At 38.8% G+C, this 14,715-nt stretch overlaps 1 protein-coding gene across 7 annotated transcripts in view; it reads right to left on the bottom strand.

Moving 5' to 3' along the window:
- The window catches only part of CABIN1 (calcineurin binding protein 1), a 110,206-nt gene that overhangs the window by 20,828 nt on the left and 74,663 nt on the right, over positions 1 to 14,715 (bottom strand). For all 7 annotated transcript variants that reach the window (XM_048064124.2, XM_048064129.2, XM_048064126.2 and 4 more), the window contains 4 exons: positions 11,574 to 11,737; positions 9,463 to 9,559; positions 7,670 to 8,308; positions 7,125 to 7,199 (listed from right to left, as the gene is read on the bottom strand). In XM_048064124.2, coding sequence (XP_047920081.2) covers positions 7,125 to 7,199; positions 7,670 to 8,308; positions 9,463 to 9,559; positions 11,574 to 11,737 — 975 coding nt within the window. The remainder of the gene's footprint in view (positions 1 to 7,124; positions 7,200 to 7,669; positions 8,309 to 9,462; positions 9,560 to 11,573; positions 11,738 to 14,715) is intronic.

Here is a 14,715-nt window from a genome sequence, read left to right as displayed (position 1 = left end):
TATCAAGAATACACCTCCAGGATAGAGTGAGAGGGGGATGCCATGGCAACTGGCAAATGCAACAGTGAACAAAATGGTCACCCTTTGGTAGGAGTGAGACCATGAAAAAGCTCGTCCTCTCATCCCCTCGATCCTCACCTCCGCCTTCCTCCTCCTTTGTCATCTTTGCTGCATTAATAAAGCATGCAGACAACTCAGGAAAAACAACTTTCTCTGTAAGCAGTCTCTGACGTCTTGATGTGCAGGAAGAAAAGATGAAAATTAGCAGCATGTGGGTGGAACAAAAGGGGGGAAACACATGAGGTAGAACTAGAGATTATTATTTCCTAATTATTTAATATTTGACTTATCTCCACCCATCCCCAGCAAAGTACCTTTACAGAAGGCTTTTAGCTCTGTTTCTTGAAGAGAACAGCTTGCTATGTTTTTTTTTTTTTTTTAAGTGAGAATTCGAGAAGAAAATGCTCTAGACGTTCAAGGCAGTTCAAACAAGTCACTCGCAAGTTTTCTCTCTGAAGAAAAAAGCCTAAAAGACTGTAGCTGCAACGCTGGCTGCATTCCACAGCAGAAGGGGAAAAATCCACTGAAGTGCCCTCTACCTTCATGCACAGAAGATGATCTTTATTCTGTTCCAAACAAAACGTCACATTCACTGTAAGGTCTAATGCAGAGACTGGAACTTCACTAGGCTGGTGCTCAGGAGTCAATCCAAGCACTTTGCTGCTGAGGTTGTGTGCGGTTCCAGCTACAGGCTCCATACACCAAGCTCATTCCCTGCATTTCCCTAAAATCCTTCACTGAGAGGGAGCAGTTGAAAACTAGCCATTGCCAGCACCGGGGAGAGTCACACAGGCGAAAGAAGAAACGAAGACCTCTGATATCTGTTTTGGAACTAGAGAAGGGTGGAAGCAGCAGCACTAAATCGCTGCCTTTCCTCCACAAATACTGCTTTTTCTATTACAGAGGTGGCAAAATTTTGTAAATGCAAAGATCACGCTGGCAGCCTGCCAGGAGCCTGAAGACATGGCTGATTTGCATAACCCGATTGTGCCTTTGTGTTTATAATAAACTTACTTGTTTTTATTCTAGTGGCAGCTTCTTCATGAAGTGTCATGTTTAATTAGATCCGATATTAAAAATTGCTTAAGAGTTTTGACTGCAGGTTTAGAAAGGGGAGGCAAGGAGAGCGCTCAGAGGTTGGCACCAAGAAGAGGGAGAAGGTGGTCACAGATGTGATACTTAGGAAGAGGAGAGCAGAGCTACAGGCAAAAAGCAAGATTTTATCTGTAAGAACAGTGCAGGGAGAGCTCAAGGTTTTGCAGCTGGAGCAGGAAAGGGGGGGGCTGAAAATTTCTTTTCTCTCTCGCTCTTCAGGGATTGAGTTGGTCCCAGAACAAGGATTTTTTGGCTAAGGCAGCAGTGAGTCTTAAATAACTCAGCAATGTTGAAACAGTCCCTTCTCATGACATTTAGATGATATACTATATAGTGAGGAGCCAATAGAAACGCTCAGCTGCTACAACGCTATCTTTTCCTAGGACTTTCTACATTCAGTTCCATATTCTCAAGGGTCACAGCACAGGACTAGAGACTTAGTGGCATTTTGGAACTTTGCCTTTGAACACTACTGTATTTTTAGATGTTAAAGCCATGTGCAATGTTGATGTCTGCAATGTTTTAAAGCTGTTCCACACAAATTCAGTTCTCAGGACTGATGATGCACAGTATACCCTAACGCATGACCACAGAAGTTTCACTTGTTTCACTCTTCTCTTCAGACTACCTGTCATGACAGTTTCAACGCCGAGGAGAGCTGTAATTTTAGTATTAAAGCACTCAATATTAAGCTTGCAGTAATAGAAATACTTTGTCAAATTGCAAGACAAGAAAAAAAAGTGTTCTTAGACTGAAGTATCTCCACTTGCACTAATGGAATATGTCGTGTATTATGAATCTTCATCCTAGCTTGTGCTGCAATAACTTTCCCATGCAGACTTGTCTTTAATGGCATCGGACATCATCATTATACATAAAACGAAGAATTTAATATGACCGACTTCAGGCAGTCAGTGAAAAAGCTTATTAGAAATTCCCTAATTACCCGGAAGCTTCAAAACTGTTTTCTGCTGGCCCTCCTCAGTCCTCAGGACAACACATTTAAGCATAATGCTACATCAAGGTCAACCTAGTCTGCCTCAATCTTTCATTCTCCCTCACCAAGGCCTCCTAGGTATTCAGTTTCCAGGGACCATTAATTTCATATGAAAATCATAGTTGGCAAGACTAAAAATATATCTCGTAACTCAGAGCAATAGCTGACTGCTTTCAGGATCTCCACATATCTTTTTAATAACTTTCTCAGACTGAGAAAATAATAATAAAAAAAAAAGAACAAGCATCCTTCAAAATGCTGTTTGACCATGAACTGGTCAAATAATTTCTCAGGTAACTTCAGTAAGTTAAATACTAACGACACAGTGACCGCTACTGGGCAGCGGTTTCAATCCATTTGATACTCATCTGTCAAAGATCTTGCTCTCAATAAGAACTTCAAAGAAAATGCACGAAGAGAAGAAAGACTTTCAGTCACACCTGCTCTCCAGCCCAGCGTGCTGCACAGCCTCACAGACACCTGTGCCAGCACAGAGGAACACGTATATATACACACCATGGCACAGGAAGCAGCAGCCACTGAGGAATCAGGCTTACTTCTAGCAGCAGTTCTCGTTTAGAAGTGCTGATTTAACTATGCTGTGTTCTTACAATGTGATTCACTGCCATGTCTCCTGGAGGTATTATTTTAAACAACAACAAATCCAGAAACCCCCAACATCACCACAACCCATAAGTTCAGCCAAAACTACTTCTTTTCTTCCCTCAGATAAAAACAGCCCAGCAGGCGAGACTAGAAAAAATAAATTTCAGCAAGTGGACAAAACCCATTTCCCCTCTAACAAAATGAAATTCTGGCCACCCCCTGTCAACCAAAGAAACTTTTGAAACTGCAAAATGAAATTGGCTCAGTAACTGTTCACAGTCTATACAATATGCAAAGTAAAACAAAAACGTGGAATGGAGCATTTCATGTTTTCTCTATTCTTCCTCTCATTTGACTCCTACTCAAGGATGCAGTTGCACATCACTACGGCATCCCTGCTGCTGCTCCTCTTTCACATCAAGATCTGCACGGTGCACAGCTTCAGAAGAACAGCTAGGCACTGTACAAACACAGCCTATGCTACCACGGTCCAAACGTTCCCAGTTGCATGACTGCTCCCTCCATGACTTTCCTAGCATAAAAAATTAAACATCTTTGGGATTACAATTCACTCCTGACGGGTCGCTATTTGGGGTTGTACAGCCTCTGCTGGAAGTTGCCACAGTCTGAACTAAATTTAAGCAGTCTCTAGAACTTTACTTTCTTATTTTAAAAAATAGTGCAATAGGCTAGAGTACTAGGTCAACACTACAAAATGGGATTGTTTGAGAATACATTTGGTTAAATCCTCAGCATACATTCGTTTAGTCACACAAAGCCTCAGTGACTTCAAGAAGAGCAGTTAAATACACAACAAGCAGCAAAACTGAATTCTCTGAAGGGCTGAAATGGAGTCTTCTGTCCCTGACGTGAGAAGGGTACGCCATGCATGATCTCATGACAGAATACCTAAATTCTCTGTTGAAATGTCAATTTTCAATAGAGAATACTTCCATTCTAACATGTCTCCAGGAGCATATGAACTTAGCGTGGCAAAGCTTTGTACTACCTTCCTTTCCTGCCTTCTTCAAAGCTGGGAGCCAACCTTTATAGGCCACTTCCCCATGTATTAGGTTGACTTTGTAGAAGAAGATGCTTGAGTCCCATTGGCCTAAAACGCGTTAACATTACCTCAGTCACGAAGACCACAGAGGATTTCTGAAATGAATTGAAAGTGTCACAGTATTGTCAAGCTATTAAAAGGATTAGATCTCATCACAGGATTATAATAACCCACTTCATCAAATTCCATTTACTGATTGCCGTATTGTTTCCTGCTTGTGCCTGAAGAGGCATATAAAAAGATTTCAACAGAGTTGTTAAATATTTAGGTTAAAAACTTTTACTGGTCTGGAAGAGAGCTAAAATGCCGTAATTCAAATATCTCCTAATTTAGTAGGAAGTGAAAACTTTCATAAAGAAACCATATACTGTCTGGAACTGTAAAATACAACAACTAGCAGAGGAAGACATATATCAAGATGGGTTTTGTGCTCGCTTTTTGTTTTTTTGGCCGGCAATTCCATGGGATAAGAGACTGAAGAACCACAGGCCCTGTAAACCTATTCAAACCATCCAATAACAAAGCACTTCTCTGGCCTGCGGCAGCTTTATGCATGACATCATTTATTTACAGAAGGCGAATACTTGCCAATTTTAAATAAAACAGGATCCAGTCTGTTGAAAACAGACAGATGTCTACAAGAGCGGCTATTCCTGTGTCTCCACACTAATTCAGTGTGTTATACTAGCAACAGTAGGACAGCCTCACACCGCTAACAAGATCTGCTAGAAATAGACGAAAATGAGACTGCAGAACGTGATAATCTCATTAGTTGGGACTGCTTCCTAAAAGCGACTGCTTACAGGCTTCAAAGTGCATCACATTAAGAAGTATGTTTTATTTCTAGTGATTTAACAGGAAATTTCATTGCCTCCAGCGCAGCTAAATACTAGCTCACCTACTGCATCTATTTCCAGATTAATTTGTGCGCAGGTTTTTCACCATTCTAACATTTTGCTACATGCCTGAGGAACTGTGGACTTTGCTGGAAGAGCTGGCACAGCAATCACATACCCAGAACCTTCACAAAGGCCCAGCAAAGAACTTGGCTGATACACACAGCTTTGCACAGTTTTTGAAAAGGTGAATACATCCAAAAAGCAAATAGTAACATTACTTTTTAAACAAGCTTATTGGCAAATTCCTTTTTAAAATCATAAATCACAGTGCAATGTCTCCTATTTTTCCCTAAGATAAATTATTAAGACTAAAAAACATCTTAACATTCTGAGCCAATATTTATTTGTTAGCAAACCACTGTTAAATACCAGAAGACAAGCAAAGAAAGATTTTCACTACAATACCTCTTCTGACATTTCTGTTCATTTCTACAGTTCAGTGGAAAAATGTTACTGGTTTCCTGAGGGGCAAAAACTGGAGAAAAATGTTACCTCCATGAAAATCTTTTCTTCATCCTCTTATGTTATTCTGCTAGGAGATGCACTATCTGAATGCACATTTTAATTAGATGCACTCTAAGGTAATTTTTACTTCAGTATTAAAAACTGGAAACCTTTATGGATACTCAAGACCTAGACTTCCTACAGAGTACAGAGAAAAACACAGGTTGGCACATCTCCTAACAAATAAAATTGACACCATTTCAGGAAGAAATTTAGTACGTGGGTAATCTTGTACAGAACAAATGCTGTATAATAGAGTCTGCTCTGAGAGCCTGAACCTCCTCTACCCTCCTCGATAAGGCAATAATAACCAGTAAAACAATATTCATCAGAATCAGATGAGGAGAACAAGTACCTACAGATTCAAGAGAATGGTGCATGAAAATACAACGTTCAAGCTCCAGTAGAAGGCAATTATTAAATGGAAACTAACAACAACAACAACAGATTCTGAAGGGTTTCAGATATTTCACAGAAGACATAGAAATATCTGATTTTCCCAGAGTTGCAGAATAGACAAGTCTAAACCTTGCTGCAGGAGCTGACCTACAGCCTCAATTTCCTGCAGCTCTAATAGGTAGAAAAACCTAAAAGGAAGGCCTTTAACTCTATATAGCATAGGAGGTTCACCTTGCAAGTTTTGCCTCCTATTAACTAGCCATGAACCAATTCACTATTAACCAATTCACTATTAACTAATGCCATTGTGCTTTAGCTGGTGTATATGACAAATGCATCTCCAGAACACACCAAAGGAAGGACCAAATAGCATACATTATCTGAGGCTAGGCTGAATAGATTTAAAGAACAGAGGCGGTGTCTGGTGATGGATATCAGATTTACTTCATAAAGTAGAAGAATTATCTGAAAGTTTAAGAAAAGTATTTGTTTTGAAAGACAGGTGAATTAGGTATTGAAATCCATTTCACATTAAGACAATATTTAAATTGCTAGCGTGAGATGTGCCTCCTCGAAAGGTTATGTTTTTGCAAAGCAGAGACAGCTGTATGTTACAGAAGAAAGGCCTCAGTCAAATTTCAAAAATTGAGAGAAATTCTCAAAGACACTTGTTGTGCTTCAATTGTTATGAAAATTAGCACATAGGCAAGTGATGGGGAAGCAGGCAGTTCTCCCCCCTCTGCAACCATAATACTTTTTTTGGTAGCTGACAATCTGCAATGCATTATATTGCTATCTCTAGAGCAGTTAGAGCCATGTACTTCTCATACACTTCTACTGCATAAAACACACAATGTGAAGAGGAAGTTATGGGAGATGATGGCAAAATGAAATATTAGGCAAAACGAGCCACTAAGCACACTATTGATCCATTTCAGTTTTCTTCTTGGCTTAATTTCCCTTTAAAGACTGATAATAATCATCCCTTTAAAGCTCTATAGTTGTTTGCTAGAGAAACCCAGACACTACAAGCTAATACAAATTGAGTAATGTAAAAGAGTTAAAATGGGAGCTATTGATGCACGCTGAAAGATATTTGGTACCTCTGCAGCAGGGTGCAATGTCAGCAAGGGAAGAGCTGATGAGGTTGTTAGCCCTTACGGCATCAGAGAGAAGTAATTACCATCCATGAAATGCTGAGGAATGATGTGGACATTCAGAAGATTGTAGTGTGCCATAAGTATTTCAATTTGAAGATTATTTCATGCTTTCAAAAAAAAGCTTCTGGACATATATATTCACCTTCAAGCGAGACAAACAGTAGTAATGACCCTAACAAAAGGGATGAGCTTCCTCCAGTAATGTGGCCCCACGTATCCTTAGACAACAGTACAAGAAAAGTAGGTATTTCTAATTTCTGCAAGCACTCAGCCACAGACTTGACTTTACAGACAATATAATAAAAGCATGTTACAAGTAACAAGGACTTCACAGAGTTTACCTGTTTCTGTGCTGATGCTCCCATATGCACCTGGCAAAACTTGACTGCCTGTTCAAGTGCTGCTTCTTCATCCACCTGAATAGAGAATCACAATTAATGAAGTCATAATTACTTAGATCATTTACAAATCCAATTACGTTCAGATGAAATGGGGATGTGGAACATGGTAAGTGGGAGAAGCAGCACTCCTACGGCAGAAAAGTGATCTTTAAATGTATAATCCTGAGTAACTAAAGATATACAACTCTTTTTAAACTCAAACTAACATTTTGTACGAACAAACTCTATGGAACTGGTATTAGGGCTCTTAACTGATTTCAGCAATTCAGAACTGGGTTCTTGAGTTCCAAAACACAGAGGGGCTTACTGCCCCCTTCCCAGCAGCGCTCTTGTCAAGAGAGTGGTTCTGTGGGAGACACTTATCTCTTCAACTTTTGAACAGATACAGGGCCAACCTTATACTGCTTGGTTTGGTGATTACTGTTACTCTCTAATAATCTCTAAGGTCACCAACAGAAATTACGATGAACAGCAGAATGCTTTACCTGTTTAATCAGCATGTATGTTTCAGACATGATCTTCTCAATTTTACCCAGGTCATAGGCCATAACTTTCTGACCTTGCTGCCATACCCGGTAAGCATCAAGTAGAAGTGTTTTCCCAGAATCTACATCCTCAAGTAATTTCCTCTTCCTGCTGGATCTCTGGACAGGTTCTTCCGTAGGTACTGCTTGAACCATTCCTTTAGTTGCCTGCTGCTGCTTTGAGCTGATGCTTAGCTCTTCCAAAGAAAGTTCGGCAGTCCGGCTCTCTTGAGCTCTCTCTTTTGAGTTCCTGCCAGACTGAAGACGGTCTGGCTCACCACGTTTACATGAAGAATCAATTTTTTCAGGGTCATTAGAATATCCATCGAAATCCATAGGCTCAACCGAACCAGGCCTAGGGAGCTCTTTAATTTCCTTGTCATTCTTGTCATCATGTTCCAATATGTCCATAGCATTAGGAATTTGTCCCTGGGTCACTTCTTTTACTCCATTTTCAGTACTATGTACTACTCCATCCGATAAAGCTTGCTTTTTGGGAAGGACATCTTTGCCCTCTTCAGCACTAGTTTTATTAGAAACGTCTGTTGTCATCCTTCCTGAAGCAAGGTTGGAAGACTTGGAACTCTGATCTTCTGAAACCTTAATAAAAGAAGTCATTCTTCTCTGTTATTATTGAAATCAAAAAGCATTTCAGCACAGCTATACTACCATGAATACTGACATGAAGAACCTTCACATTACTGCCTCTGCTGAAGAAAATATATTACTCCATATTAATTCTTGTTTGTTCCTGAGAATTAATTAATCCAAGCCACAAGTCTTATAATTAAAGTATTTTAATCAGTTAAACACCACAGAGGAATCAACAGCACAGGCTGAACCAAATCTGCAATGATTTTTTTTTTTTAAACTGAAGTCTACACTATGGAATCCCATTAAATGAAATGCAAGGTTTTAGTAGCACAAATTTTATTTTTAATGTATTAAAATCAAAACTGCATCTGTTCCTTTGGCAGCTGCAGATCAACCTCAAATATCAGAATCCTTCCTTTGGTTGTTCTTGCATAACTTTCTTATTGTTACTAGATGAAGTATGCTAAACTCTACTATAGTATTTCAGTTTTGTACCTTTACTTTTGTAATGGACCAAAGATAGAAAACCTCGGTACCTCATCCCTTTGTTCAAATATTGCTAACGATACAATTATTCCACCCTGATTTATGAACTAACTGTATTTCATATAAACTTCCCCTTTTCTTACAGACATTTTCGTTAAGTTCCTTAAGACGCTGCTAACTTGGAAAACCCGTAGGAACAAGTTCTTCCTTGAATGTATTTACAAAAAAAAACCTTACAAGTTCCAGTTATCTTACTCTGTAAACTGATTAGTCTCTAAATGACATTTAGAAATTGGCAGGCATGCAAAATCCAGTTGTCTAGTTTTGTTTTGTAAGAGGAATTGTAGATCATTTTAAATGAAAGTTGCAATAGACTCCACCTGAAAACGCAGTAGTTCTTATATCCCATGTAATTACTATTATTCAAAATTTAAGGTAGAGTCAAATCAAACTTACTGCAATCCGTTCTCAACCATTATATTTATTCCTGAAGTTCAAAATCAAAAAAGAACAATGCTGGAAGAAAGTTTTCTGTGTAACTGCATATAAACAAAAGGTATTAAAAGTGATAGTAATGTAGCCCTTCAGCCTCAGTAGATATAAGGAACAAGTAAACTGAATCTAGGAAAACCTAATTATTAAATCAATGAGCATCACACACGCTGCTGCCTTACTTGCGTCAGATCGTTGAGCGTGTCCTCCAACACTTTCACTGTAAGCACAAAGGCTTGCTGGGCCAGAACCTGTCGATCTGCATCACGCAAGTACTTCCTGCATCACAGTAGAAGAGCATAAATGAAGCTAACTGCCAAAAGGTTATGTGACTTTAAAAGCAAGTACCAGGATTTAAACCAAAAACTATTTTAAATATGCTAGTAGAAAGCAAAGAAAACATATTATACATGAAAATTGTATACAGAAATGTGTACATATAAACTCATGAAACATAACATTTTAACCATGTTTCCCTTCACCTCTCCTCTCCCCATAATAACCAAAGACATGCATGAAGCAAAAGGTGGATAGCACTATCTACAAGTGTAGGTGAGGGAAGGGGAGAAATACAAAAACTGCAGAGTGAAAGAGACAACCAGGATTACAGTTTTCTTTTATCAAGCCATTTGTGCTCCTCAAATACTAACTTTCTATTCAAAACTTTCATAAAAAGAGAGTTAGTCACACAACGCTACCTCGAACCGTCAGGTGATTTTCATGTTCTAGATAAACTGGGCATGTGATATTAAGGATATTAGCAAATCCCTCTTCTCGTTGGTCATATTGGTTACTTTCAAATCTAGGTTTTTAGAGCTAAAACACTGATGTGCTAATACCTTTTTTCTATTTAGTACTGTAAAAACCTGACATTCTATCTGTAGAACTTACTCACTCTACGGCTTCATTTAATTTACTAGAACATGGCAACTTCACAGCATTATGATGCTTTAGACCACTTTCAAGGAAAATATTTCCAGCAATCAACGCTACCCAATTGAGTGTGATAGAAAAATGGTTTTCTATTTCAGAATGGGATAGTTTTAATGAGAGGGCTAAAATCAAGTAAATAATTTTGAAGGATACTATTTAGTCAGCAAGATGACATTTTTAATACACATTTTCCCTCTACAGTATTACATTAAGTTAGAAATCTTTCTTTCTCTTTCAGACAAAAGATAGAAAAACTTGACTCATCATTAGTTCTGATTTTTGTTGTTGTTTAGGTAGGGTTGCTAAAGGCGCATACCAGGCACACCCAGAACATTTGTAAGTTCCTGTAATGATTGCAGTTCACCATGGCTGGCATTGGCTGACCCAAAACATCAAATTACTTGTTTGTTAAATTCAGTCTAGACTTATAAATAACATAATATTTTTAGTACAACTGTGGGCTTGCTTAGAGCAGAATTTAAGCCTTCTATGGTCCAGTTCTTCTGATATGTTAAAAGTCAAATATTTTTGGCTTCGAGTTTGCTGAACATGTGGTGACATATTCCCAGATATACTATGATCTATGCAAATTCACATGCACTCGCACGAGAAAAATACATCAAGAAACCTTCAATGCCTCCAACTTATTGCCATCAATCATTCAGGTCAATTTCTCAAGCATTTGCCAGAGACTAATTTCAACATTTTCCGCTCAGCAAACAACTAGAATTTTACCTCGATTGCTTCAATATTTTCTGTAGATGTTTATTTTTGTCTTCCTATTGATATAAATCTGTATATCATTCACGTTAAATGGCTTTTTTTTTTTTCTTAATTAGGGTTAATACAATTAAAATTAGATCACCCCTGAATAGGATAAGCTTTTTAAATAGCATCAGCTGCTCGCAGCCACACAACCATCGTTCAGTCAGTCAGGGATTACAGGAAGGCAGGATGCCTGGGCCGTGACCTCTCACTGGACAAGGCTCTTATGCAAGAGGCCATCAGAGGGGTGCAGAAGTCGCGATGCTCTGTTCCACCAGAGAATCCCTTCACAGGACAGAAAGCCTCTGGAAGTCTGGTTAAGGCAGATGCATTTCTCTTGAAACTCAGAGCAGACATGCAGAGAAACTCCAGGCTCTATTCTGGAATCATAACCCTGAAAAAATTTAACTATTGTTCCACTATATTCCCATGGAAGTCTGTCTATAGACTGTTTCCTAAAGTAAGAATGTCTTTAAATAAAATAGGATATCCTGAGTTGGAAGGGACCCACAAGGACCATCAACTCCAAAATACTTACACAAAGAACAAAATATAGGCAAAACAGAGTTAACAGATTAAAAGAAATATCTCATACTTTCCCTGATCAGGGGTCCTCTGTAGCATAGATGAGACTTTCAGCAAGGTGTTGTAATCCTTCAGCTGTGACAGCACGTTTAGCAGTAAGACTATAGAGCGGTTCATATGAGACGCAAAACTGCCCGGGCGGTCGATTTCATCCACGGGGATGCGCCAGATTCCCTGCAAAGAGAGGAAAAGAGGAAAACCCTAAAGAAGGATCCAAATGAAAAGGACAGAAAGCTTAAAATATGCACCTGGTTCCTCTGCGTACGGATTTTCAGAGGGTCAGGGGAATAAAGGACAAACTCTGCAGTCTTTCAAATATGGAGATGTGGACTTAGTCAACTAATCAGTCAACTGATTAATTCCTGTCACTAGCAAAAGAGGGAGTCTTGTAGAAGCCTCAACACACCTTTCAAATATGACTCTGAACTATTCCCAGAAAAAAAGCAAGCAAAGCCTAAATTATATTGTGTTTTTTTGTTAAGTGTCTGTGAACATACAACCTAAGCTAAAATTCAGCTACCGTTAAAAAAAAAACAAGTAACTTAAAGCAAATTTTCCATGCAGCTCTTGCCCAGCCAAAAATCTGTAACTAAATGTGTTAGGAGCTTGGTTACTGCCTTGATACCATCAGTGTTCACCTTGGCATTAACCAGCCTGATAGGAAGAATCAGACTCCTTGGCTGTATCCATTTTCCAGTGGGAGATTCAAATACTTGTGCATACATCCCGAGCCTCCTAATTACATTTCTGGGACAAGGGAATCTTTGGGGAGCAAGGCTGGAGATGGATAGAAAACACAATTTAATTACGGTCAGTCAGCTCAGGTTTTGCAATGTCTAATAGGTTTAAGGATTTTTTTTTTCCAGGCGTTTAATAAGAATGCTGCCAACAGCTAGTCAACCATATTTGAAGAATACAATTTAAGTAATATTATATTTGCATTTTGGCATGTACTTCGTATTTTGTATTATGGCCATGCACAAAAAAACTGCTGTTATATCAGTGCTCACTTTGCTCAGTTCTGAAATTTTTCCTGTAGCAGCTCTATAAGATGAAAATCCTCTGGTCATATATACCACTTTGCGATGCTGCAGGAAAGAATTGCTTCCTTGATAAGAGTATTGGACTGAAAATGAGTTCTGCTTTCCAAGCCTGGTCAGAGAGCAGGATATACAAATATTTACTCCTTTATCCTTGTTTAAAGGTCTTGCTTTGGTATTTTTAGCTTTACTTTGTGTGAGCAGAACTCTTCAGAACTTAATACAATGTGGAAACAAAGAAAACGAATACTGCAATCACAAGTGACATTTGACCACAAAAGAAGCAGGTACATAAATGGCCTGCCTGCAAACCCCCCTCTGTCTTCAGAGAATCTGTAGTTCTGCTCCATAGCCTGTATAGGAATGTGGGGAGGTGGGACACCACAAAAAAAAAAAAGTACAAATATCAGGAAAAACAGGAAACAATAGGAAACAATTACTTCAACTCAATATAACACAGACTGTTCTGCCAACTTTTTTTTACTCTTGCTTTTCCTCCTGCTCTCGACTCTTACTCCCTAGTGATCAGAGACACTCATTTTTCCTCTTTGTTCCCTGGAGCTCTCTTTACAATTTAGTTGCATCTTTCTTTTTCCATGAAGTTCCTAAAACCTTGAAGTGGTTGACCCCTGAGGCACAACTGTCACTTCCCATCCCCAACTGCTAACACCCACAAGTACCTTCCATGGCTTGGTGGCAAAGATTTTATCTGCTCAAGCAGCTTATTGGCTCTCACCTAGGTACAGACCTCGGAGGAAACAGCTCTGTAAAACAGCACAAACTTTAGAGAGCCTTTTTCTCCCCCAAAACTACACGATGATTTTACTTCTAGGCTACAGATGAACACTCACATTCTAGAGCAGATTTTTTTTTGCTTGTCTGCACATATGTAAACTGGGTTTCCGCCAAATCCTAAAACAACTGAATGCTTCATAATGGCACCATATGCAACAACTTACTTAGCCAATTTGACTATACAAAACAATTTATGGTCGACTTAGATGCATACTGAAAGAATGGAAAACAGCCAGCATGTAGGTTCCTGGTCTTTTTCAGCATTATCTCATCCTTTATTTGAATTAGGCAGATCATTTGGAGTGAGTTTCAGGATATCGTTTCTGGAATCAGTTGAAAATAATTCTGCAGATCCCACTTACATGTTCCATGTATACATTTTAGTAACTCACCACATACCAAAGATTATCGATTTAGAAGTCTCCGTGCACCACTTTTCTTTGTTTAAATTGAAAATATGAAGGAGAAAATGAAGAGAAACTGCTCTGAAATAACAGATTTAGTCCAACAAAAAACTTTCAGAAAGGACTAACCCCATGTGAAAAAGGTGAACCTGCTCATACTTCAAGCCTTCAGGCTCTTCATGCAAACTTAGCACAATCCACATTATTTAATTTGCGCTAACAATATTAGCTATGATTATAGCAATCACAAAAAAAACCCTTTAACTCAAAGATGTATTTTGTGTGTGTTCATGAGGCGATTTTGATAGACCTGGATACACATTGTTACATGAGAAATTCTCAAACAGTAGGAGGTATCCCACCTCTGCTACCACAGAAACTGTAACAATGCAAGAACACCATTTGCAATGATAGAATATGCAAATTGCAGCCAGAAAGTCCAGCAAGTGACCAAGTTCATCTGCTACAGAGAAAGCAAGTTGCCTATTTTGGAGACCACTGCTCTTCCATCCTTCTACAACACCAGGCGCACTGGAAAAGTTTTAAATAAGCTCACATTTTAAACTTACTTTAACATTGTCGTACAACAGACAGTCTGATTTTAAAAGGAGACTCACTAACTTGTCACGTATTGACTTGCAGTTTTACAAATGCAAAACAGCAATACATAAGATTTCTGTCCTATGTTACATACCTGCCCATTTCATGTGCAGCCTCAAGCCAAAAGCAGAAAGAAACGTGCCATTAGGAGCTGGAACAACATTCATTCCACCCACTGTGATTTTATTAAGCAATATGCAAAACAATTATGGCGAAGTGAGTTTTTCAGAATCTACTTCATAAGCGATATTGAATTCTTTTCAAGAATTCAATTTGAGCCAGAGGCTAAAGAAACATTCTCATCCAAACCTTT

This window comes from Anser cygnoides, chromosome 17, assembly GCF_040182565.1.
Source record: "Anser cygnoides isolate HZ-2024a breed goose chromosome 17, Taihu_goose_T2T_genome, whole genome shotgun sequence".
NCBI lineage: Eukaryota > Metazoa > Chordata > Aves > Anseriformes > Anatidae > Anser > Anser cygnoides.
The sequence above is the reverse complement of the archived record's forward strand: the minus strand, read 5'-3'. Positions and strand labels throughout refer to the sequence as shown.